This window comes from Manihot esculenta, chromosome 2, assembly GCF_001659605.2.
Source record: "Manihot esculenta cultivar AM560-2 chromosome 2, M.esculenta_v8, whole genome shotgun sequence".
NCBI lineage: Eukaryota > Viridiplantae > Streptophyta > Magnoliopsida > Malpighiales > Euphorbiaceae > Manihot > Manihot esculenta.
Genome location: NC_035162.2, coordinates 2653611 through 2679006, shown reverse-complemented (window position 1 = coordinate 2679006; position 25396 = coordinate 2653611). Strand labels below are relative to the sequence as shown.

Genomic DNA, 25396 nt, shown 5'->3' with positions numbered 1-25396 from the left:
GCTTGTGAATAAAGTTTCTTTGATATTTTATTTAATTCCTTTTGAAATATAGTATAATTGATTTTGGGTGAATTTTCCATGCACCAACATTGATCATTCATATATTCAAAATAAGACAGCAGCATGAATGACAAAAGCATGCTTAGATTCAGGGGAATGATTTGAAGTAAACGGATTTAATAGAATATGCTAAGTGCTAACAACCAATCATTTCATTGACCTCATCTTTGGTATTTTAAAACATTATGAAAGGCCTCTTCTCTCCTCTTTTCTTTTAACTGGCACAGGGGTTTCCTATTTTTTATTTATTTTTTTTTTTTAAGATTTATGAATTGAAGGGTTTTTTCTTTTTTTCCTCAACTTAAAAATTGACTTGATTAAACATGACAAAAAAAAAAAAAAAACAGTTGGGTTATAAGCAAAAGCTGAAAATAGCTTATGGGGAAAAAAAATTCAAAAGCAAAATAAAGCTTTGCTCCATTGGAAAATACATGACAGAATTGGGAGCTGACTTTGATGGTAATTATTATTTGCTTGAAGAGGAAACGAAAATGCTTTGAGTTGACGTCTATTTTGGCTGATTTAATTGATTTTACCCTCTGAGGTTCGCATTCAGAAATAATATAATAAACAAAATGCAAGACTACAATGTAAAACCACTGCTTCTTTTCAGCCGTTGAAATAAAAATTAAAAGAAAAAATAATTATTAAAAACTTGGGTTATGAGCAAATCTAAAATTGTAGCATTGCTTTTGTTTCTGGCATTGAAAATAGATTTAGTCAGCAGAGGAAATTTGGAACAGTAGAGGAATATGATTATATCTGAAGCTTACAAATCAAGAGAGAAACCATAAGATGATCTGATTCATTTTGGAATTGCAAAACTAGCATTCAACAGGCCAAAGAAAAATTAGCTCACTGAAACGAAAGTAGACAAAAACAACCTCAAATTAAGGATCCTACAAAGAAGAAAATGTAAAATGAAATGTTAGAACAACAAGTTTCAGACAATTCCCAACTCCCAGGCAGCTCTAGCTGTGGATTACCTTAAATATTCTACATGACACAACAGCAGCAGGAGCCTACCTAATTTGGTTAACTGACTAAAACTCTACCCTCAAAATAAAGGGGTAAAACAAACGTGCCATTTTCTCAAGTATTCAATAGATTTTACAGACAACACATGGGAGATGAGCTTCTTCTGAGTGGAATTCGATAGTCTTGTCATCAATGGCGAAATGTTTAATCCACCCGTAAGATGAACCAATTTAACCTGCTGACAGAGACACATTAATATCAGTTGGCTTATTCCTTGAATCTGACGGCAAAGGAGGCCAACTATCTCCTCGAAATGAGGAAGAAGAAAAGTTGGGTTTTGGATCAGCAGTAGAAATAGGAATCGCGACAGTTGGTGTGACAACAGTTGCAATGGAGTCGGGTTTCTGTTTCTTTGGTTTCTGCTCGTGTTGGTTCCCCGCCAGAAAACTTCCGACTACAACCTGCTCAATTGTAGACAAAAGCAGAGGAAAAAAATGTCAGAATTCATGTGTCCTTGTACTCAGGAAAAAATGTCATGGATGGAATGCAGGAAAAATTTCTAGACAAGACAAACCTGCACAGGACCTGCAGCTACCAAAAGACCTGCAACTCCACCACCAACAACACGTCCATCTGGACTTGCCAATGACACGCTCATCCCACCAGATCGGCTCCTAGTTCCTCCACTTTCACTCGGCATGAATGAACCAGATAAAGACAGTATCTCAAAACGTCCCTGGAAGAAAGACAAAGGGAGGAAATCGGATTTAAACTGATTATTGTCATATAACATGGAAAAAATCAAACAAGACCACACGCAAGCAGTATCATGCCCTTTCGATGAGATAATTTGCCAATATTTCTTGTGTAAACAATCTTAACATTGGAATTGGAAACACAGATTCACCTCTTATCCTTTCACTGCTAGGCTAGTTTCATGAACATATGAATGGACCAATCAAATTTTATCCCCTACACCAAGACGATGTCATCCATTCTCCCTTGTTACCCAGAACAAAAAGAGATCCAATCCTGACCTTAAAAATAATGTGTGCCGTTGATGTTTCACCAGTGAACCTATAGAACTGGCTTGGTTGCATATAGCAACATGTTTGATTCATGTCAATGGTTTGTCCATGTGTTTGAAAACTTTGGACCAGAGTCCAGACAAGGGACAGAATCCAAGTTAACAAGAAGCCGTAAAAGAGAAGCCTCCTAAACTAAAATTGGAAGTTCATGGCCGTGAAAATTGCCTAAATGATGGGTTTAACTTGAAAACTTGAATGGGGGGATGTAAAAAGAAGCAGCATGAGTGACGATCATGAAAATGGGCACCAAGATGTTCTAGCACAACTACGAGCAGGAAAACAAGTCATGCAAATTGACACCAAGATGCTCTACTACAACTACAAAGAGAAATAAAGATAACTAAGGATAAGAATGCACCACCTCATATGTTAATGTGCCCCCAGAGGAATCAGGCTGACGAAGCGTAACACTTGAGATCACACCATTTGCAGAGAGGACGCAAATAGCTCGAGGCCCTTGTTGAGAAAATGATATGATCTTCATTGTAACATCCTAAGAAACCATAGTAAGAACTCCATTTATTGTTAGCCAACCCAATAAAAAAAAGAGAAAATATAACACTGAAACATTGAAGAATCAAAAGAAAGAGCTAGCATTAGCGTGTAAAACATAGTCATTTTTTTTCCCTTAATCACTCAACAAGGAAAAAGATTTACTACATCTTTCAAGAATGATCAAAGCTGATGGGCATTCCTTAGTAATTTCACAGATATTTATCAATAAGTTCAGCACAAAATTCACATATGATCCCATATTAAAACCAACAAATATGACATGAAAAAATATTATCCTGCCAGTACAAGGCGTAGCAACAAAATTACACCGATCATGTTGATTATGTACCTCGCCAGCATTAACAGTTATGATGTGGGGAGTAAAATTAGCACCAACAGAGCATGCAACCCATTCACCTACAAGGGGAAGTCACAAGAAGATCAGTGACGTGGTGATTCTCACTTCATGAAATTACTGAAAACGTATAATATGCCACAAAGGAAACAGGAAAATAATGCAGAGAATTGGAGAAATTTCAAAATACTATAGATTGAACTGTCAACTTTCATTTGCTTAAATCATTTGAAAAATGGAAGAATATGGACTTCAGCATGAGTGAAGTCATTTGACCACTCGTTTTATCAGCTTCTGGCATAAGGTATATCATAAGATTCATAACTCAGTTGATTAAACAGTCAAGTAAATTTTTTAAGCAACTGATTTTAGTTAGAACTTGATGAGAGAATAAAAGAGGAGGGAAGGGGTGGAATCATAACTAATAACAAGTAAATACAGCATTCGACCAACATGCCTCTCCCAACTTCCACATAAACAAAATTCAACAGCTAAGGATTATCGATGCAGTTGAGAAGTATTTGATGAGATAGCACACAAGTTTATACAAGGAAGTTTTATACTGCTGATTAACTTCCAGTTACAACTCCATGAGGACATAATAATTAAGAAGATTAATTTCTTTAGAAATAAAAGACTATTCACCCCTTTCCTTCTCATTTTTGTCTGCTATATAAATATATCAAGGGCATAAATAAATCGATGAAATTGTCTAAGATTCTTTGATCTAGAGTGTTGTGACATTCAACATGAAAGAAATGAGATGATAAGATATGATGCAAGGGGAGAACAATGCAAATGACAACATTGTCCTAGAATTTGAAATCTATAAAGTAATCAAGAAGACTAGAATCCATATTTTGAAATCAAGAGCAATCAGAAGAAAACTTTCCCCTGGTCACTAGTAAAGACCTTCTAACCATCTCATGCAATGGGCAAGCCCTTGGCAAGTGGACATGGTGGGCTACTGGTACTACGTGTTATTTGCATAAGCCTTTATCATAACTAGGAATATTCTGATTATAATGCTGTTATGAAAATACTAACTCGCCTAGCCACAGTAAGCCATCATTATTCACAAGAGGAATCAAAACTTCATGTATCAGAGCATTCAGCAAAGCTACTCAAAAGAGAAAAATTAAAAAAAGGCAGGAAATGAAGCACCAATGTAGCAGATGTGTTAAGACATATTCTTTTGAAGCTTTGACCGCTAGTGCAGGCTGCATAAATAGTTCAAACTCAGATTTTCTTTTGTGGAACAATAAGACTATCAAAACAAAAAACAAGAATTATAGAGAATAGTAATCAATCAAATCCTTTTGGCTAAAAATGAGAAAAACAATGTCCAGAAGAGCTTGTAGAAACCAACTAACTCCCATGATAGCCGCTACAATCCAACCCGGAACAATTAGGAGGAGTACACAGTAAGACACATATGAAAAAGGAATTGTCATGAGAAAGCTCACTAAAATTTTCACGATGAGCACATTGAATCCATGATAAAAAAAAGGGAAAAAATGATTAATTACAAATTATGCAGCTTTTATTTAAATTGAATCCCTCGTGATAATAAAATACTGGATTTCTTGTAAAAGAACAACCAGTAGTGATTTGGAAAATGAAGGCACTTTGTTTTATGGTGTTTGACAAGAGGTCTGAATAATAGTGCAGCATCTAAAGTCTTTTTAAGACAAGGAACTGCGTAGCCACAGAGTTATCACATCTATCCTTGTATTCTTGCACATCAGCTATAAAATTTATTGAGAAGCAGGTCAAACTGACAAAAAAAGGGAAGATATAAATCAAGAAAGCAAGAGCAATCCAGATTATTGTATTGCTTTCTATGGTATCCTCATGCAGCTAGCTAGACTTTGAATTGATTTTTCTACTTCACCTTGGAAAATGGTAAAACAAGGTAAAATCAGAAAAGCGACCAAAGAGTCAGCATGATAAGAGATGGAAAATGTGACAAGTCAAAACCATAATTCCAGACATTCATACACCCAGACCCACTTGGCAGAAAAAAAGAATCAGACTACATAAGACACGAGAATAACAAGACCAACAAGGAAAAAAACATTTAAAAAACACGACATAATACACAGAAACAGTAACTGTCAACAAATCACGGAAACAACAACTTTCAACTTTCCGCTTTCCCCCTTAACCGCAGATCAGCCTGCCAGTTGATCACGTCTCTCTGTGGTCCGATTCTGTTCATCATGACACAGCAAACTTTTAACAGACTTTAAGCAGGTACCCACATAGTATCCTTCACAAATTCTCTTCTCAAAATGCGACAGACGCCAAGTGACATCTTACAATAGCAAGATTCCCTCGTTCCCACCAACCCACATACCTCACTATCCATAAGCACCACCCACAAACTCAGACACAGATCTCAATTGGCGCATCATATCACAGGTCCCACATTCATAAAAACCATTCAATTTTAGCATGGAAACAATACAAAACCACCAATTTAAACACCAAAAATCTCACAATTGATCACAGCACAAGCATAAAAACCACCTCAGCTCAATCAAACGGGTGTCCATAAGATAATAACGAAAAATATTCATTTACCTACATTCTCCAGTTCGTACTTGGCCTTGCTCACCGGCTTTATTTTCCTTGGTTTCTCAGCAGAGAAATCGATCACCGGAGGAAGTGCCGGAGCTGCAGAAGATATCGGCTTCGGAGACAACGCCATCCTGACGCTACCGTCGGGACCATATTTTCTTGGCCTTCCTCGCTTCTTCTTCAAAGGCATCGTTGCCACCGTGGATGGAGGAGACACCATCGCCGGTTGCTGCTGCGGAGGTGGCGCGGATCCAGATGCGGAGCTGGGTTTGTCGGCGGACCTTGGAGCGATTTGGTAGTCCGATGGAACATCGGATCCCACCACTGTAACCCCACCTCCACTACTACTACTTACAGTTTCTCTTGCTTCCATGCTTAAACCCTGTGGATTATATTTTTCTTTCTGGAAGATTTCATCAAACGCCCATTCTGCTTTTCAGCTCAAATCATCCAAAATGAAGTTCAATTAAAAAAATAAAAAATAAAAAAAACTGAAAATCAAAGCACTGCAAGTAAAACAAAGCTTAAAATCTAAAACCCAGAAGAGAAGATTAACCTCAAAAAATAAAAATAAAAACAATGCTTTGAAGTTTTGAAAAGCTAAGTAAGAGCTAAAAAGGAGTTGTACAGTGAGAATTAATCTGCAAAAGCTCTAAGCTTTAGCTTAATTTTAGAGATTAGAGAGCTGAAGCTAGGAGAAACAGAGCTTCACCAATGTTTTTAGGAAAAAGAAAATTAGAAAAAAAAATTGAGTTTTTATTTTTTAATTTTTGAAGAAGGAGAGGAGAATGATAAGAGAAAAATAGGAATTTGTGCTGATAATGAATTTTGATTTTTGGGTATGAATTGTAAAATTGGTTTTGAGATAATAAAGAAAAGATTGTTTTATATTTTAGGTTGTTAACTTTTTGTAAGTCTGTCCAAAATGACATTAAAAAAATAAGGAAATAATGGTAAAAATATAAATAAAAAAATATATAGAATATTAAAAGTAGGCATAATGATTTCTGATTTCTCACATATTTTAATTTTAAAATATACATATTATTGTGTTTTGGTAGGAATCTGGTGAAAATATGCATTAAATAATAGTGAAAGTGGTAAGGGATGATTTTCTTTACTTACTCTTTCTCTATTTCCTTTTTTTATTATTATTTTATAAAAAAAAATGGACATGATTTTTAATTTTTTTTCTTTAAAAAAATTAAATATTTGAGTGATTGGCAAGTAAAATTAGGTTTGCCCAGCAATAAGAAATTGGCTAGAAAGGAAATAAGCAATGTGGATTAAGGCAAGCATGACCTTTTTATAGACCTGGCAACCAATTTCTGATGCAAATAAAAAGAAATTACTAAATAAAAATATCTTGATAAATACAAAATTTTTATTTCAATGATAATCCTTCTTCTATCATGAAGTGAGCTGATGTTGCAAGATGAAAGGGAAATAGGATTGTCTAAAATGACAAATCCCATAGCCAAAATTAGGTAAAAATGGAAGCTCAGCTCAGCTCTCAGCTCTGCCTCTTCAGTTGAAATCATAGGATGTTAAGAATCTTTCTTGATCCTCTCTTTGTTTTATTTTCTTTTTTTGTTGATTCCAACTGTTTAACCTAATTACAATAATTATCACTTAGGAAGTTGGAACCATTAGCTAATCCAACCAAATAGATTTTGTCATTATGGATTACTCATACCTATTTCAAGGATGTCTGCATATGACTTGTGAGAATAAGAGTTTTCCTAAATAAAATTTACAAAATTATTTATTTTTCACCATTTTAATCATCTTATTAATAATAATAAATTATTTTAACCAATAATAAGAGTATTAAGTGGAGAAATTTATGAATTAATAATTGATGACAACTATAACAACTTGAAGCCTTGTCCAGAAAGTTATTATTTTATTTTATTTTATAATTCTAATAAGTCTATTTTGTGAGAATTATTTATTTCCCACCTAATCTTTAAAGTCATTTTTCCAAATTATTTAAAATAAGGGATTATAGATAGAAGAAAAATTGAATTAAATTAATCCTTGCAGGGGCCCACAAAAGCAATTGACCATTGAAATGTCATAAAGGACAGCTGAGCATATAAGGCATCATTTTCTGAACATGGGTTAGATAAGTTTTTTAAACAATAAAATATTTTTAAAAATGCCTGTTTAGATAAGAACACAACAATTATTGAATTTCTTGACTATTTTTTATATATATAAAAATAATGAATTCTTTGAATTTTGAGAAATTTTATTAATTTATTTTTATTTTAAAATCATTTAACTAAAATATTTTTATTATTTTATAAAATTAAACTCTTTATTATTTATATTTAAAAATATTAATTAATTTATTTTAATTTTAATTAAAATAAAATTTTAAAAATTAAATAATATTTTATAATTATTATGAATATTAAATACTATAAAAAATTAGGAGTATAATAATAATTAATCCATTTAGACAGATGGGATGAATCCAACGTATTTTTTTTTTCTTACGTCATATAATTTTTTTTCTAAAATTTTTTCTCATTGCTTGTCCATGTCAAAAATGGAATCTCGAGAAGATGAATTTCAATTTCTGTTATAATTAAAATGAAAATTTTGCAACTTGATCACGAATTCATTTGATTTTTTTTTTAATTGCCGGCTATTAATGCTTAAAAATTTCCCACAGTTTTGTTTTCATTTTTCAATAATAATAATTCACTAACTTCTGCATGTATTTTTAATGAATATTAAAGAAATTAAAATATTGATTATATATGAAAATATATTTATTTAATAAAAAAAATACTTTCATTCACCTCTATATATAATGAATAATTATAAATATTTTTTATACATTTCCTCTATTTTTAATAAATGTTCATGTTGTCAATTTTAATAAAATTAAAGTAAAAATCAAAATAAATTAATAAAACTAATAATTTATTAAAATATTTTAATTAATAAATAAAATTAAATACTAAAAATTAATAGCTAAAATAAAATGTGTATTGGGATTTTTTTAAATTTTTTACAGACACTAAGGAGGTTGCTAAGTACGGTGAAGATTTGTTGAAAAAATAGTGAAATGAGGATAGATTTGACTCTACAGTTGAATAAATGCAGAGACATTAATAGATTCATTTCAAGTTTTTTGAGTCAAAAGTCACATGTACAATGTTTTTGCATAGGTGGTCTCCTTCTATATTCCCTATTATTATTCCTTTTCTTTTCTTACAGCCTTTTTTGAGAGAGAAAAAAAAAAACATTTTCATATTCTTTGGGAGAGCAAGGCCAAGGACTACTTAACTTGAAAGAAAAATAATTAAAATTATGAAAATTTAGGAGTCAAAAACAAAGCAAATTGTCCCCACTGTCACAAAATTAAAGGACTGATTCTTGGAATTCATGAGAATCAAACAAATAAAGAAGATTTCCATCAACCAATTATTTTGATTTTTCAGTTCTATCTGTCTTCTTTAGAGCCCACAATCCTCCTTTTTCCCATTCTTTCTTTCTTTCTTCTCCTTTTTTGGGGAAAAAAAAAAAAAAAAAACTTAGAAAAGGGTTGCTCCCCGTATCTCACGGCCGACTTATTCCAATTTCTATCAAGGTTTATGATAATTTCAAAAAAATAAAATTTTATGCTAAAAATAGTGTTCAAATTTTTGAATAAATATATTAGCGACTTATATTTATGTATTATTATAATTTGTTTAAGTTTTTTTTTAGGTGAGATATAGAATATTCTAATTGAAATTAATTTAAGCTGACAAATTATATGTAAGTTATTAAATATTTAAACTTATATAAAAAAATTGTTTTAAAAAAAATGTTAATTATTTCTAACTATAACTATATAGTAGTTATGCAGAAGCAATAAGGGCTTAAAGCCTTTAAATCCAAATGCTAAAGTTTGGACTTTGAATATGATTCTGTAGGCTGTGGTCCCATTGGATTGAGGCTATCAAGTCTTAAAGATGGGAAATAGCCCAACCCAATCTCTGTTGGTGCTCATGTAATTAATCTTTGAGATTCATCATCAACAAGTTCGCATAATTATTATTATGGCCTCTTGTTTTATCAATTGAAACTTTATTTTGGCATGGCAACCGCCCGCCGGCACGGCTAATCATGAACCAGTGGTGTCTATCAGTCAGTGGTCAAATGGAAGATTTATTTAATTTATGATGGGTTGTTGGTTTATGATTATGATTGAATAAAGAATGTGGTTTGATTTTAAATTACTTACCTAATATGTAATTAAATAATTTTAAAACAAGTCAAATAATTTTATATGGGAAAATAGTCATTAGGGTTGTCCCTATGTGAAGAGAATATAAGCTTGTTTTCATGCAAATGCCTATATATATCCTATCATATTGATATTATAATTTTTAATTTATGAAATTAAAATTTTGGCAAAGTTCGGCTGGAATCTAATTGATTTGTAATTAGATTCAAAATATAAGATATACCTTTCTTTCCAATGCATTATGAACAAAGCGAGAAGTTCAAAGCTGTGTGAACTAGAAAAAGGAAGATTCTTGCTTTATTAATTTCTTACAACAATACAAAAAACAAACAAGTCTCAGCAGTTTGCTTTGTTGGATTCTTTAGCCAACTAAAAGTATTCTAAAATAATAATTTCTTTTTTTTTTTGGTATATATCCTCAGCTTTCACTAAATCACTAGCTAGCTAATACAAAAATAAAGAGAAATTTTGGTAGCCCAGCTAGGTAAGCATAGTTTGTCTTTGGCTTTATGTTTGTCACTGAGCTAATTGATGGGAGAGAACATTACAATGCCTTTAGGACAACAGATGAGACATTTGCATGAACATGCACAGGATGGTCTGAAGTAATTATAATGAATATTAGTAAGCTGCTTTTCTTTCTTTTTTTTCTTGCTCATCTTTTAATTTGTACTCAAAGAATATAGCAAGCGAGTAGTGTGAACTGAAGCATAATGGGGGTGGTGGAGGGTATCTGGTTTTAAGCATAGCTTAAAGATTTGGAAAAGGCAACTTACAGGAGGAGCTGACTCTGAAAAAATCCCTATGGCTATGGAACAAATGCTTGTTATGGAGGATGTTTTTTTTGCATTGATGGTGCTTTGTGCTGAACATTAGATTCCAAAGATAATAACTTTGGCATAAAGATAATGATGACTGTTTATAAACCCTAACTTTCTACAAGTAGTCCAATGAGAATGAACCCCTCGAACCAGCTCCCATGTGGAAATGATTGTGCATTCTTATGTGTAGAGAATCTCTTGATTCTGATTCACGTAATCCAATTCCATTCTTTCTTTTTATGGAATATCAAATTGCAATGCAAGAAATTATTCAGAATGAGATTTGGAATATATAATTAGCATTTCAGTTAGGATTTATAATCTGTAAATGATAATCTAATATCAAAATTTATTATTATACCTTTAACAGTTTCATATATATAAATGAAAAAAATTGCCCACAAAGCCTGCTGCTCAAACAGAAAGAGAAGCGTATGAAAAGCAGAGCCATTTATACACGAGATTTTCAAATTACAGAGAGGACAGGGTGTGACTGTGTTACTTTGTTTTCCCTTAGGCTTTTAACTGAACCAGTCTCGCTTAGAAATTTAGTTAAAACTGCTGTCTTCTTCAACCTCACAACCCAATGTGCCCCACAAATAATTTTCAACCCATTTTCCTGATTTCCAAGAAAATTTAAAAAAAAAATGGAAGACGGCATCTGTAAAGATATAGAAACAAAATCAGAGAAAATAAACAAAAGTGAAGCAACAAAGCCAAAGCTGCAAAATTTTAAAGTATAGTTAGGAGTTGGGAACGGAATGGACTGAATGTCGGGAACTGCGTTGTTTTGCTTGGACACATAAAAACACGCTAAAGACAAGAAGCCGTCTCTCCACAACTCTTAGTTTCCTTAAAAAAATTCCTGTCTTTGACTGCTTTCTTTTTATTATTTGAGATCTGTTTATATCTGCCTGCTACACCCTTCTTTTTAATTAATTTTTTTTACTATGATAATGTTTTTTTTTCAGATTGTTGAGTCAATAATTCTAACCCACTGATATTTTTTCTTAAAAAAAAAAAAAATTTAACTAGTACTACTGTCCAATAATTTATCCGAGTATTAACTACCGCAAAAATTGAAGGTAAACTTAAAATATATATTTATAAACTTGATTTGGAGGGCTCATGTTTTTCTTTCTTTATTTTTTTTATTCTTTAATGTTGTGTAACTGCCGTATTGTTATAGTATAACTTGTCATTATCACGCGGAATTATATGTGAATATATTGTATTCTTTTCTATCGTCAGACGATTATTTAATTTTACTATACAATCGTAATCCTGAATATATAGAGTCTATAATTCCACTGACCTATTAAATCAATTGAGTTAGATCTCTCACTAATGAGTCTGAGCCTGTCCGGTCTATTTACACAAAGAGCTCTTCACTGGTAGATAAACTTATATCGTAAATCTTAATGAGGATAGGGTCCAGTCTTCCTTCATAAATTTCGTTTAAGATAAGATATCCGATATTCAATAATTATTAAAAATATTCTTACTAAAATATTAAATATGGTTTTTTTTTCTCATTTGAAAAAATATTTTTATATCAACAATAAAAATTATAAAGAAAAGAAAAGCTTTAACGTGGAACGTGGAACAGTAAAAGTAAGAAACAGAAAAAAGGAAATGTCCAAGATTCTAATATTAAATAAAAAATCCATTCCACTTTATTGAATTATATTAAATTTCATTACATAAATTCTTTAAATCGGAAGTTTTTTTTTGATGTTTTCAAACAATAAAAGAAGACCGATTAGCTTGTATCATAATTGGGAAATCGGGAATCGCACCCTTTTGGACTTTTTATTTAAGAATCCCTACTTGCCATTTTGTTTTTTAAGATTGGAAGGGATATATTTTTCTTTTATTAGATCAAATCAAAAGAATAATAAAAGTGTGGGAGCGGCAAGACACTAGATTTTTTTGTTTTTATTTTTATTAATAAATATAAAATATAAATTATATATGTTAAAAAATTATAATATTTATATACTTAAATAAACTAATTTTTTAATTAATAAAAAACTATTGTAGCGAATTACCAGAATTTAGAACGGAGAGAAAGTTTTTGTCAACGAAAACAGTACAGGACAGAATTATGGGTTTGGAATGGAAGGATACATTGCTTATTCCCACAAATTGACCATCTAATCCACCAACATCATCCTTACACGTTTTCAGCATAACTAGTTAAGACTTCAGAGGGAAAGAAAGAAAGAAAAAAAAAAAAGAATTCGTTACTTCTCCATGTTTATTCAACTCATCCCTAATTATAATGATTATATTTTAAATCTCAATTAAATAAAAAAATATGAAATTTTGAGTTTAAATACCTCCATTGAATAACGAAAATTTCTTTCAGATCAAGTAAAATTCGAACACACCGCCATAGGCACAAAGTTAAAGAATACCGTGTCGGCTGAAATATGAAACTTAATACCAACTTGGAATTAAAATTATATACGGGTGAGCTGTGATTAAAGTTAAAAGACAGCATCTAGAAGCAGACACGTTTTTGCAAATTGATTCTTTTAAATCCAGTGATGTGGGACCCCCATGTCCCCATTTACATATCAAAGAAACACTACATGCACGCCTTCCTCTCTCCAACATTTCAATGAGAATGATATTAAAAGAATAATCAAGTCAACTATTAAAGCTAATATATATTAAACATGTCGTTATGTACAACTGTGTGCCCCTGTATGAAGGCTTTGTTTTCAAATCTACCCTTCTTTTTCTCTCTTTCTGCCATCAACAAAGCTATATTTATCACCACAATCCTCCACCAACACCGTCTTTTACTTTCTATCCATCTGTATTTCCTTTCCAAATTTCACAACTTTCCTTCAAACCAAGCATATCTTTCTTTCAAATAAATATGTATGTACGAAAGCAGCCCCCCAATCCGTGTCTCTATCAGTTCAACCAACCAAACCAACTACTATTAATGCTACTATCACCAAATTCCACCTTCTGCCATATGTACACAACACAACCCCAAACCTGAAGCAAAGAATATTGCCCCACCTCAAAAGAGCTGCTATCCCACAAATCTCTTTCTTAACCCAAATTATCTTTTATGTATCACTTTAAGAATATGATCTGATCAATCCCAAATTGTAAAGATTCCTTCTCACTAGACCCCCAAGTGATAGCAACACTGCCCCAGCAACTCCAACCCCCTGCTCTTCCCTTTCTGCCTCTTCGTGGTATACCAGTGGGGGCAATTCCTTAACTTTCAAATTACTCAATCCAATTTTTTGTCGAACAGAGTCAATTAACTTAGGATCTGCAGGGTTACCAATTGCGTCTGTTACATAGAATACATTTGCAGCCATCTCACTTGTGGTGGATATCTCAGCCCTAGTCACATTAAGACCATTCTCTCTAAACGTTCTTGTCACATCTGCTAAAAGGCCTTGTCTATCTGGAGTGCATAATTCTAGCCTTACACCCTGTAAACAGAAACCATTCCCATTAACGTTTGCAATACAACCTCTAACAAGTGCATAAAAATCAAACTAAAAACATGACTTTGGAATGGATGATTACCTCAGACGCTCTTCTCTCAACTGCAGCTTGTAAACACTGAATTACCCGCTGCCTTTCCGGCTCTGAACTAATTGGGGTTCCATCAGTGTGTTTAATGTAGAATTCCTAAAACAGAAATAGGAAACTATAAGTTAATAAAAGAATCATAAGAAATCAAATTTTACCATATTCAATTATAGAAATCAAATTATGATAATTACTTATACAGAAAATGTACCAGATATGCTCTGTCCCCAGCTGTGTTGATTGTGGCATGAAATACAACATATTCCATGTCTGTCAAGGTGCAAACAACATCGAACAAGAGTTTCATTCGATCCTTGCATTGAACATTAATAACTGAATACTCTCTCTCAACCCAATTCTGAACTGTAACCACTGGGGAATCAGCAGTACGCCGCAAAATAGGCTTTCTCTCGTAATCCCTATCAGCAAACATCATTTGATGCAATCTTCTCTCCGTGTGTGTGACTGCCATTGAAACTGATGTTTTGGCACTTCTAATGTCATTATCCCCCTTTAGAACATTCCTTAGGCGAGCTTCAATTCTATGTATTTGTTGTGTGTCCTCGATTGGGGAACCTGAATTGCAGTCCTTTACACTAATTAACGAAGCAATTCGACCATTATGAGTCCAAACTTTAGCCTCCACAACATCACATTGCAGGTCAGCCAGCACTGCAAAGACCTCCGAGAGAAGGCCGATCCTATCTGTCCCAGTTAGTTCTAATGCTGTTAAACCATTAAGATCATGGGTTCTGCCATAGTGAATGGTACCAAGTGACTGCAATGTACAAAACATGAAACGGTTGAGCTTCCGGAAACAAACATTTCCATTTATTACAAACTAAGGTAAATGCCATTAAGCTAATAATAATTACCTGCTCAATGTAGTTAATAACGCTCTCCTCTGTCAATTTATTTCCGTTTATATCAGTCACATGAAAAACTGCAGATCAGGATAAGAAACCCAGAAAAATTAAAATTAATAGAATCCTCGGAGAAACAATAATGCGCTAATGTGCGCAAGCGTAGCAGAGCACTTTAGCCAGGAGATCCCCCTTTTTTTGTGAAAAAAAAAAAAGTTGCTTTCTTAGTGAATTACTTACCATCCATGAACCACCTTCCATCGGAAGAAATATAAGCTTTTTTTATTGAAAGGTTTAGATCCGTGAGAACCTGAACAGCGTCAAGCAAAATTCCATGTTTCCTGGCACTGTCAACCTGCAAGACCAAGAAAAGTACGAGTCAAAATTTTGAACAAATTAGAAGAAAAAAATGTATACAAATATGTTTAGTCAATTCTTTAGACACTATAACTCTGATTTGTGGGTATCTTGAGGTTTCGTGGAAGGGTTACCTTGACAATAGTCGCAGTGGGGCAAACGGCATTGTCGATGACGACCCTGCACAAGCAGAGAAACGTCAAATCAGAGAAAATACTATATGGGAATTTAAAATTCTAAGTTCAAAGAAATGATCGTTCACATACTAGAAAATATTTATTCGAGATTATTGAAAAAGTCTAAGATTGGCAAACTAGCAGAAAATAAAAAAAGACGAGTCAAAAAATTTATAAAAGAGATCTGGAATCATCTAATCGATCAAGCAATTTCTGATAACGAAAAGCAGGGATTTGGTGTTAGAAATTTCATGTATTTCATATAATTCAGAAAACCCATGAAATCAAAGAAAAATAGAAGTAGATGCTTGGTGATAACCAATAAAGAGCAGAAAAGAACCTAAAATCACAGAGCGTGGAGATAGAAAGACGGAAAAACAAAAATAATGAAAACTAAGCAGACTGACATATAAGGAGAAGAAAGAACAAACCTGGGAGTGGTCATCCTTATAACAAGCTTTTCATACTCATCCATACAAGCACTCCACTCCATTTCTATAAAGCCTCTCTTAGTTTCTTCGCTTCAATTTCAACACCAGAAAATAGAAACCTACACTGAGCTCTAAAAATAGAGGTCTTCCTTTCTTAAGCCTGCTGGAGTTTTTCTGTTTTTTCGCAGCCCACAAAGCTCACAGACGAGATATTCAAAGATCCAAGCAAGTGCAATCACCGAGAACAACCACGAAAATTAACTATCCTTTTTGAAATAAAGACAAATGCCAGATTTTCGCAAATCTCTCACTTCTGTTTCCTCTTCGTCCAAATCGCCATTAACAAACCCCAACAAACTCAACTTCCTTTCTTTCTCTTCTTCTGTTTTCTTCCCTCGCTCTCTCTCTCGAAAGTTACGATTTTCTCTCACTTAACTCTCTCAAGCGCAAAGCACGCCTTGTTCTTAACTCTCCTCGCCTCTGCCCTTTGTATATTTCCAATATATTTTTTCGTAAATATTATTTTCTTTCTCTTTTTGTTTTTTTTAGAAAAATCTTTCTATTTAATTACAGTATAAAAATCAAACCACGCCTATGTGAAAAGACGGGTCACATGGCGTGAGTAACGCCTGCCCGCTCCATAACTTCGAGGTCAACCTGAGCTCTTGCCAGGTGTAGCACGATCCCCAATCGTGGTTGTTCATAAGTCCAGCTCGGATGCCACGTCGGCAATTTCTGTGTCTTTGCGTGCATTCCACTCATTGGGAGAAGAAGTTTTGCCTGATTCTTGATCAAGGGGAAAGGGTAACTCCACATGGCATTTCATGGGCCCCATATTACTTTTTCGCCTTGGAGATGGCTTGGTTATTAAGTTGAGATTTGCCGACTGGGATTTATGACGTACGCACGTGACAACATCCGACCCCGCCTCCAACTCCACCTCTCCCCCCATCTCGGCTTTTTCACTGTCACTTTTTCGCCGGTTCTCTTTGTATTTATCGTTTCTTTTCTTATTTTTTTTATTGTTATTATTACTATTATTATTCACCTTATAAATTGAAATTTCTAGGTTCTTTGATATTTACACCGACTTATAATTAATTTTTCTTTCCACTTTTACCCTCTTGATTTCCCGGATTCTGTAATCCACAAGGTCAAGTTTGTACTTTGGCTCATGATAGCATAGAAAAAATCTGATGCAAATTGACCTTTTTCCTTGGGGAAAAAGATATGTATTCGCACTTTCCCAAAGGCGAAGCTTTGATCCACTCGCAAGATACTATTACTCCTAGTCCATAAGATGCATCAGATCGTGTAATTTAAAGTAATTTTGTTTAAATTGGAATCTAATATTTTTCATTCAATAAAATATGAAGTATCCAATACTTAAGAAAGTGATTATACGCTAACAATTCTAATACGTATATAAATTATTTTACTTTCTAAAAAATTGGATAAATTAGCCATTTAAAAAATAGATGCGGGATGCCTCCCGTGGCGGTATTTAATTGGTAGGGCATGAAACGGCTCGCATGAGGGAAGGCGTAGTCGTGGAGACACGTATTTGGCTCTCTTGCGGGCGAATGAGTTTTTAAGCTGTTATATGCTTGACACTTGTCGAAGATCCGAGCAATGTCAACTCGAAATATGCTGTCTCTCATCTCACGTGGGCCCTACAGTTTCTGACATTCACGTGCAGGGTTGTCAGAAAACACGTTCACCGGTTGTTCCGCTGTCTCTGGCTGCCGACTGCTTAGGTGGCACCTTAAATACCTTTTTTAGAGTAGCACTAGCAAGTAACATGAGCAAACAACTACGATCATTACCGTTCAGATTTACCATCATGCAAGATGCAGCTACCAAAGGGTGCATATCACATTTAATTTCTCCATAATATATATATATATATATATATATATAATTACTTCCTTCCATACAATCTGAGAATTTTATTTCATTTCATCTAAAATTTTAAAATTAATTTTTTATTACTAATTTACTTTCTTAATATTAGATATAGCAATGGTGTGAAGAAATATCAATGCTCATTATTATTAATATTAAGCGTATTGGAGCTGAATTTATATTTAAAATTTTATAAAAATAAAATAAAATAAAACAATAATTTCCTAACTTATATAATAAATTAAAAAAAAGTTTTAGATTGACTGGAACAGACGACTAATACTTTATTATTATACATGTAATTTTTAAAAATATTTTTATGGATAACAATTAAAAATGAAGGGGCTAGCATTGCAATGGCTTTTTGCAGTGTCGAAGAGGTGTTGTACGATGTGGTTGCAGGGGAGTAGAAAGCATGATGACACGTGTTTCAATGTCATAAATAATAAAACCCATTTCTTTTATTTTTATTTCCTTACAAAGTCCCGCCCTTTCTTCAAGGGACCATGCTTTTTCCAAGCGTTACAGACTTTTGGCGCCAAATTCGAAAACCGTATTCATATTTGGAAAACCAGGCGCGGCAGTAGTAATAGTAGCAAGACTGTGAGTTGGGATTGTATACAGCGGCGCCGCATATCTCTCCGTAAGACACTCGAGGCATGTCTTCGTCTAACATGAATAAACATTTTTGAGCTGATAAATTAAATAATTAATTAGAGAACGTGAGAGATTGAGTTTGATTTGGGCAGTGAATAATCAATGTCTGAGTGGAATCCAGTGCATATTTTCTACTCGTTTTGTTGGAGTACCATATCAGAATCCCGATATTTACTGATTGAGAAGATCTTGGCCGTCAAATTAGGTATGCAGAATTTAACAAAGTTGGTCAAAGTGGGTGCATGTGAATGCAAAAGCAAAAACTCAATTCAACCCACATGATCTGGAAATTTTAGTTTCTTGCTTGATTTAGCGATTATGGTTAATCAATGGCGATTAATTTAAAAATTGTTGACCGCGTGATTTTAAAAATGATTACTTCTCACCGGCCGTGTCTGAACTCACGTCCTCCATAAGGAATTTGGTAAAGAAACTTTGCGTCTGGCCAATTAGATTGAGGCGCAACGCAGCGTTTGATACGTCTAATCGGGTGAATATAATTAACAACCGAAAAGAAGCGCAGTTTCATTACAGATGGTAGAAGTAAGCAAAAAGCAAAGGCCATGGCTTGCCTTTCAAGTCTGGTTTCTATCTGCTCTCTTTTAATTTTGGATTCGCTTCCCTGACTCACTGCCCACTCCTCCAATTATATTAGGGAGACATACAGATTTACGTAAGACTTATTCTTACTATCAAGTTTTTCTTTTTTCCAAATCTTGTAGATGTTTTTCATGTTGCAACGTGAGGAATATGAATTTATTTCCAAGTAGACAAATACACCACATATTGATAGTATGAATTATGGAAAGTAAATATTGAAATTAATATGTGCATGTAAATTGGTTAATTAATCGAATCCTCCACGTTTTGGTATGTATTTAATTTTGTTGGATGTAATAAATTTCATAGCATGATTTAGGAAAAATTCATTAGTTCAGGTAACTTTAATTTTAATACAAATTAAAACGTAAGAATAAGATTAATGTAGTTGTTATAGAAAAACGTGCAAAGTTCATAGTTTTGCTATGTTTTGATGAACAATATTGTGCTAGACACGCATACTCATATTTGCAAATATATATGTGAAATTGAAATGTTTTATAAAACAGTGTTATATAAAATTCACTTTTTGGAGCATTTAACAAGTAAATAATGCAATTTTAAAATTTGTAATTTATTAATAATTATCGATAATTTATTAAGACGAATTTTATTGTCAATTATTAAATTTCATAAAAAAATTAATTTTATAATATTAATATGTCTATAAAAAAAGAATATTATTTTAAAAAGGTGGAATTATGATTTAAGGAAGATAGCTGTAAATTGGAAAATGAAAGCAGGCAGTTGTTACATCAAAACAGCCAGCTGGAGAATGGTAGTTGAGAGGAAAGTATAATCTGGTGCAATTTTTTTTTTTTTTGTTAAAAAAAAAAAAAACCTTACCGGAAACCAAATGAGAAATGCTGCAATTTGAAGTGATGTCAAGAAAAAGACCTTATTGCTCCCTGTCATTGACATTTTCATAATTGTGATTTTTAGATAATGAGCAAAAGGGGCCTTTTAGCTTCCTTATCAGAAGACATTATATCTCATTGGGCCAATCTCTAACATCTCACAGATTAAACTAATAATTCCCACTTTCTTACCTTAAAAAAAAAATCAAAACACTAAATATTTATCTGAATCATAACATTTGAAATTTTTAGCTGTTCCAATACGCATTATTATTTAATTACAAATACAAAAAAGAAAAGAAACCCACGAAAGTGACAATTGCACTTGAGGGAGTCATGATCTTTCTGGCATTTGAAAATTGCTGCACTTTCAGCCAATACCGCTATTTAGATCATGCAGTGAGTAAACTCTACGCAAATACCAAAACCATAAATTGTATTTTATCTCCTTCAACCAACAGAACATACTTTTAATTTTTTTTTTTTTTAAAATATTTATGCTAAGCTTATAATCAATCTGTCAACAGAAGAAAAAGAAAAAAGAAACACCCATCATTGCACAAGTTTTTGACCTCAGATATTTCACTATTGCATCCTTATGAGTTGACAAAGCCTCGGTAACACAACAGGGAAAACATAATTTTGTAGGTCAAATTTTGGTCGGCCAAAAAAAAAAAAAAGAAGAGTTTTGATGAGAAGTCGGTGTAAATTATAGAGGGCAGATTCTCAATAATAATGATGATGTTGCTTAATTAAGTGATGCAATCGGATTCTGATATTGATTTGTTTAATTATTTTCAAAGTCATGGTAAAAATTAGGTGGGTGGATGCAACAATGCAGTTAATACAAGGATTAATTAGTTTTGCTTATTACTAATCGATTTGGAATTCCTCGTTTTGACTTTAGCGACAATGGTGACATGATTTTACGTTTTTGCTGAGATCATTCCACTGCACTGTTCTCTGTTCTGCCTCTTATCAAAGCCACACTCGATGTTCAACTTCGATTGGGATGCTTTTGACGTTGCAGCCCAAGCCCAAGTGAAAATGGAAGGTGAAGGAAGTCAAAAGCACAAGGAAAATTGAGATATTATAGTACAAACGTACAGGACATGCAGAGCTGGAAAGGGTCCCATTCCCATACGCGAGATCTGGTAGGTGCTGCACCTGCACATGCGCATCCTCACTGCTTTTACCTCTTTCTATAACTTTTTTCTTCTTGTTTTTTATAATTTATAGTGCAAAACTCTGTCAACTTCTTTGCTTTGACCATGCAGTCTTCACATTCTATGTTAGCCTCCTCAATCTAATGCAAGAAAACCAGATTGCAATCTATAAAAGATGACAGCCCAATCTATATGGACCACCACCTGTTGGGGCTTAGATGACTTTTTTCTCATGTACCCATGAGAGCAATTGCAAATGACCCCACTGGGATTTTGCATTTTGTAATTGTGTAGAGAAGTTTGACAAAATCATGAGAAAAAAAAAAAAAAAAAGTAGAAATGGGTTTTCTTTGAACTCCCATATGCTGCTGCCTGATGATCACATGGCCAGAAATGGGTTGTGTTTTGTTGGCGACCATAAATTTAGAGGAGTATAGTTCTGAAAGGAAATGACAATATCAGATGTTGTTGTCCCTATTTCTGCAAAAGGGCAATAGCTGATGTAAGGAAGAAGACTCAATGTTTGTTACATTTAGATGATAATGGAAGTATATACGCTGAGACAGAGCAGTGTAGTGTTATGCTTTGTCTGGCCTTTTTGAACACAAGAGAGAAGGGGACAGCTTCATTATGGAAGGAATATGGGCCAATGCTCAATCTTTAGGGCTTTGGTTAGCTTGGGTGTTTTCAACTTTGAAGGATTCCTTCATGGGCTTTCCCGTTTGGGCCCAATTCTATTTACAGAATTCCAGTTTAAGCTCCTTTCACTTTCCCATTTGCCCACCAAGTCCTGGCTGACAATGGAGGATCAATTGAGACCCCAATGAATTGAAAAACTATCCTGTTTGATGTTGGAGAGGAGAAAACGATTTTTTAATGGAATTTGATTTAATTCAATAAAATTTAAATTTTAAACTAATCAATTTGATTTTATTTCATATTTTTCAAAAATTGGCTTTAAAAGTTTTAGTTAGCCGCACCTCTCATTTCTCATGTGTTTTTTTTTCCCTCTCTAATGTCTCCCATTCCCACTTGGGTCTCAGAAAAACAATATATTTCTTATGTTATAAAATAATAGATTAATTTGTTTTCAGAAAAAAAGCATATTGATTGATCGAACTGAGTGTTTGTGGCCCATCAATATTTGAAGCCCAACCTTTACAGAATATGAGTTTATTTGAAATCGTGATTTAAATTTATTTTATTTAAAAAAATTATTTTAAAGTAATTTTAAAAAATCTTCAATTATTTCAAAACAATAATTTTTTAATAACTCCACTATTTTGTAGGTAATGCCAATCAGAATTACAGATACGATGTCGTTCCACATCTCGCTAAGCCCAAGTCCTGATCTACAATTGCGTATTGTTAACTGAAGTCGCACGCACTGTCAATAGTTTCGCAAGAGATGGCTGCTCATTCCTTGGCCAATCTTCCATGGATGCCTCCAGCATTCACTGAATCCAAGCTTCATGGAACAAGACCCAAATCTCTATTACCTCACTCTCTTAAACACTACTCTTCTCGAAAAACATCATGGTTGGGCAGTTCCACCACCCACATGGCCAATTTCTCTGTTCAGTCCTCAAATCCTGCCCGCCGTCCCATCTCCGCGACGGCCCTCTCCAGCCTTCCCACTGCGTATTTCCCCTATCTCCCATCTTTCGTTGATGTCATTCCTTTTGCTATTTTCACATTTTTAGAGGGCTAAATTGCAGTTTCAGGTTTTTGCAGGAATCCAGAGAGATTTGCTTCCATTGAGAAAGTTCCCAAGTTAGTGGGTTTTTCCTTGGTTTGATTTTCGGGTAAATTTGAGGTTTTGTTAACATTGGTGCAACTAAACATTCAGGTGGTCATGGAGGGCAATTAAGGCATTTTCAATGGCTGAACTAGAAGCTAGAAAACTCAAGTATGCAAATACTGGGACTGAGGCTCTTCTTTTGGGGATTTTGATTGAAGGTAGTGACCAATTTTGCGCATCTCAAGCTTTTTGTTTTCTTATTTCAATTTCTATTGAAAGTTGTATTTGTATTAGTTATTTACATTCCAATTTCATGTATTTAATATTTGATTTCTATTGCAGTTCAATGCTATATTGTAACACATAGCTCCCTGTTTCTCCTCATACAAGTAGCGAGAGAAAGTTATAATTCATTTCTGTGTGAAAGCAGTACAAGTAATGGACTTGCAAGCATTTCTATTATCCTACTTGTCATGCTTCTAAATAGTTCACAATCACATAACTGAAAGGAAGGGCTTAAATATTTCATATAACTGAAAGAAAGCCTCTAATTGTTCCCATGTAGCATAGCAAACTGTTTTCCTTTGAAGCCTTGTGTTTGTTTGACTGCCTCTTTTTTGATATTACATCTTTTGGGTTACGTAGAAAGTTAGATGTTTCAGCTCTTCTGGAAGGGTAATAATGTAGTGATTCTCAGTGGTTTATCATTACATAAAAATTATCTTTTCTTATGGATTGTAGGGACTAGTCTAGCTGCTAAATATTTATGGAAAAATGGAATTACTCTTTTGAAAGTGCGTGAAGAGACTATCAAGTTACTCGGTAAAGCTGATATGTACTTCTTCCCTCCTGAGCAGCCTCCTTTGACTGAATCAGGTCAGAGAGCCCTTGATTGGGCTGTTGATCATAAACTAAAATCAGGTGAGTCCTGTTAATTTTTCTCAGTGTTAATTTAGTTGGTTTTAACTGCCTTACTGCATTTTATTCATCTAGTGTTTAATGTCTTACAAGTTACAGATTTTATAGGAAGTTTTAGAACACAGATGAGCAGTATATCTGCAATTCGTAAGGACTAGCTTGTAAGATTTGTGGCTAAACAACTGTTATTGGACTAATAAAATGGGCAATGTGATGTTGCTTTTGTTGAGGGATCTTGAAGTTTTGAAGTTGTTTTATCCAATTTAAGCCAGCCGGTTATTATGCATATCTCAATTCTGGGTACTCCTTAGTGAGTGTGTTTCTTACATCTTATGAATATATTCAAATGTAGAGAATTGCATTCTTGTCATCCCATCATTTTGCACTGGCGTAGTTTGAAATGTGAAATAATACTGACTTTATTTGGTAGTTTATGCTGTCATTGCTGAGTGCTCAAAGTTTTTATGACATGTATCTCTCTGATGAAAATGCCATCTTGTTTATCTGATTTATGAATTCTAAAAAAAAAAAATAACTTGGTTGGGAATGTAATTTTAGGGAAATCTTTTCCTATTAAGCAGCACAGTTAGTCACTAAGCAAAGTGTTGTGTGCTTTCCTTGAACTCTTGAATGAGAATTATGTCCCAATTGAGCAAAAAAGAAAAAAACAGAGAAAAGACAAAGATCATTACATGGGTACAGATGCCAACAGAAAAATGAAAAACAATCAAATGTAAAATTATGTGATGAGATGAGATCAAATGGTCAAATAGTTCCATTTCCTTGCCTTTTTTTTTTCCTTGTTGTTTATTCTTTCTTACAGTGTTAGTGCTTTGTTCTTTTCTAGTTTCAATAACTATTATTTTCTGATAATTTGTCCACATTTCATTTCTTTGTTATCCTGAATTGAACCTTGGCATGACCACTGACCCCAAAAGGGGAAAGGAGTGGGAGAAAAAGAGAAATTAATTATTTGTACTGTGCAGAAGCTAAAACACTTGTCTTTCACTAATGAATCTCTCAATCACAGGGGATAGCGGGGAGATTACAACGAGTGATCTGCTTCTTGGCATTTGGTCGGAGGTGGAATCCCCAGGTCACAAGATATTGGCTGCACTTGGCTTTAGTGATGAGAAAGCCAAAGAGCTGGAGTCTTTAAGTTCTGGACCGGAGTTTCTAGATGGATGATAGTCTTGTCATTCTTGTATGGATAAAAACATAAATATCATTATGGATAAAATCATAAAAATCATTTCATTTTTCAAGAAGTTAGCCGATAGGCTGTTTAAGTTGTTTTCTACTTGGTTAAATGCCTGACTGAGAATTCAATGTGCTGTGTTTTCCTTTAATTGGTTCAGGGTCCGATTAAGAGCTGATTTTCTTGCTTAATCCCATCTGCGAAAGTACTGCTCTGTTGTGTCTTGCTTTAGCTTCTTTTTTCATACCTTTGAATGACGCGAGAATTGGCTAGCCATAAAATTACAGATGATATTAGAGCTCAATTTATTGTGAATAATGGAAAAGCA

General features: G+C 33.6%; 3 protein-coding genes across 4 annotated transcripts; 1 reads left to right on the top strand and 2 right to left on the bottom strand.

Moving 5' to 3' along the window:
- Positions 1-930: 930 nt before the first annotated feature.
- On the bottom strand, positions 931-6409 carry LOC110608118 (AT-hook motif nuclear-localized protein 1). Its single transcript, XM_021747327.2, has 5 exons — positions 5563-6409; positions 2971-3038; positions 2488-2619; positions 1613-1774; positions 931-1499 (listed from the first exon to the last, which is right to left on the bottom strand). The coding sequence occupies exons 1-5, from the start codon at positions 5930-5932 to the stop codon at positions 1269-1271; spliced, it is 963 nt and encodes a 320-aa protein (XP_021603019.1). The 5' UTR covers positions 5933-6409; the 3' UTR covers positions 931-1268.
- A 6706-nt stretch (positions 6410-13115) lies between these two features.
- LOC110609919 (ACT domain-containing protein ACR8) lies at positions 13116-16504 on the bottom strand. The gene is made up of 7 exons (XM_021749758.2): positions 16027-16504; positions 15554-15599; positions 15303-15417; positions 15075-15142; positions 14411-14977; positions 14194-14298; positions 13116-14096 (listed from the first exon to the last, which is right to left on the bottom strand). The coding sequence occupies exons 1-7, from the start codon at positions 16086-16088 to the stop codon at positions 13731-13733; spliced, it is 1329 nt and encodes a 442-aa protein (XP_021605450.1). The 5' UTR covers positions 16089-16504; the 3' UTR covers positions 13116-13730.
- A 6060-nt stretch (positions 16505-22564) lies between these two features.
- LOC110609528 (ATP-dependent Clp protease ATP-binding subunit CLPT2, chloroplastic) lies at positions 22565-25259 on the top strand. 2 transcript variants are annotated; one of them, XM_021749151.2, is made up of 5 exons: positions 22565-22852; positions 22936-22984; positions 23061-23170; positions 23694-23873; positions 24901-25259. In XM_021749151.2, exons 1-5 carry the CDS (start codon positions 22684-22686, stop codon positions 25056-25058), a joined length of 666 nt encoding a protein of 221 aa, XP_021604843.1. In that variant the 5' UTR covers positions 22565-22683; the 3' UTR covers positions 25059-25259. The 2 variants fall into 2 exon arrangements, with proteins under 2 accessions (XP_021604843.1, XP_021604842.1); XM_021749150.2 differs by having other exon boundaries at positions 22566-22852; positions 22946-22984.
- The last annotated feature ends 137 nt before the right edge of the window (positions 25260-25396 follow it).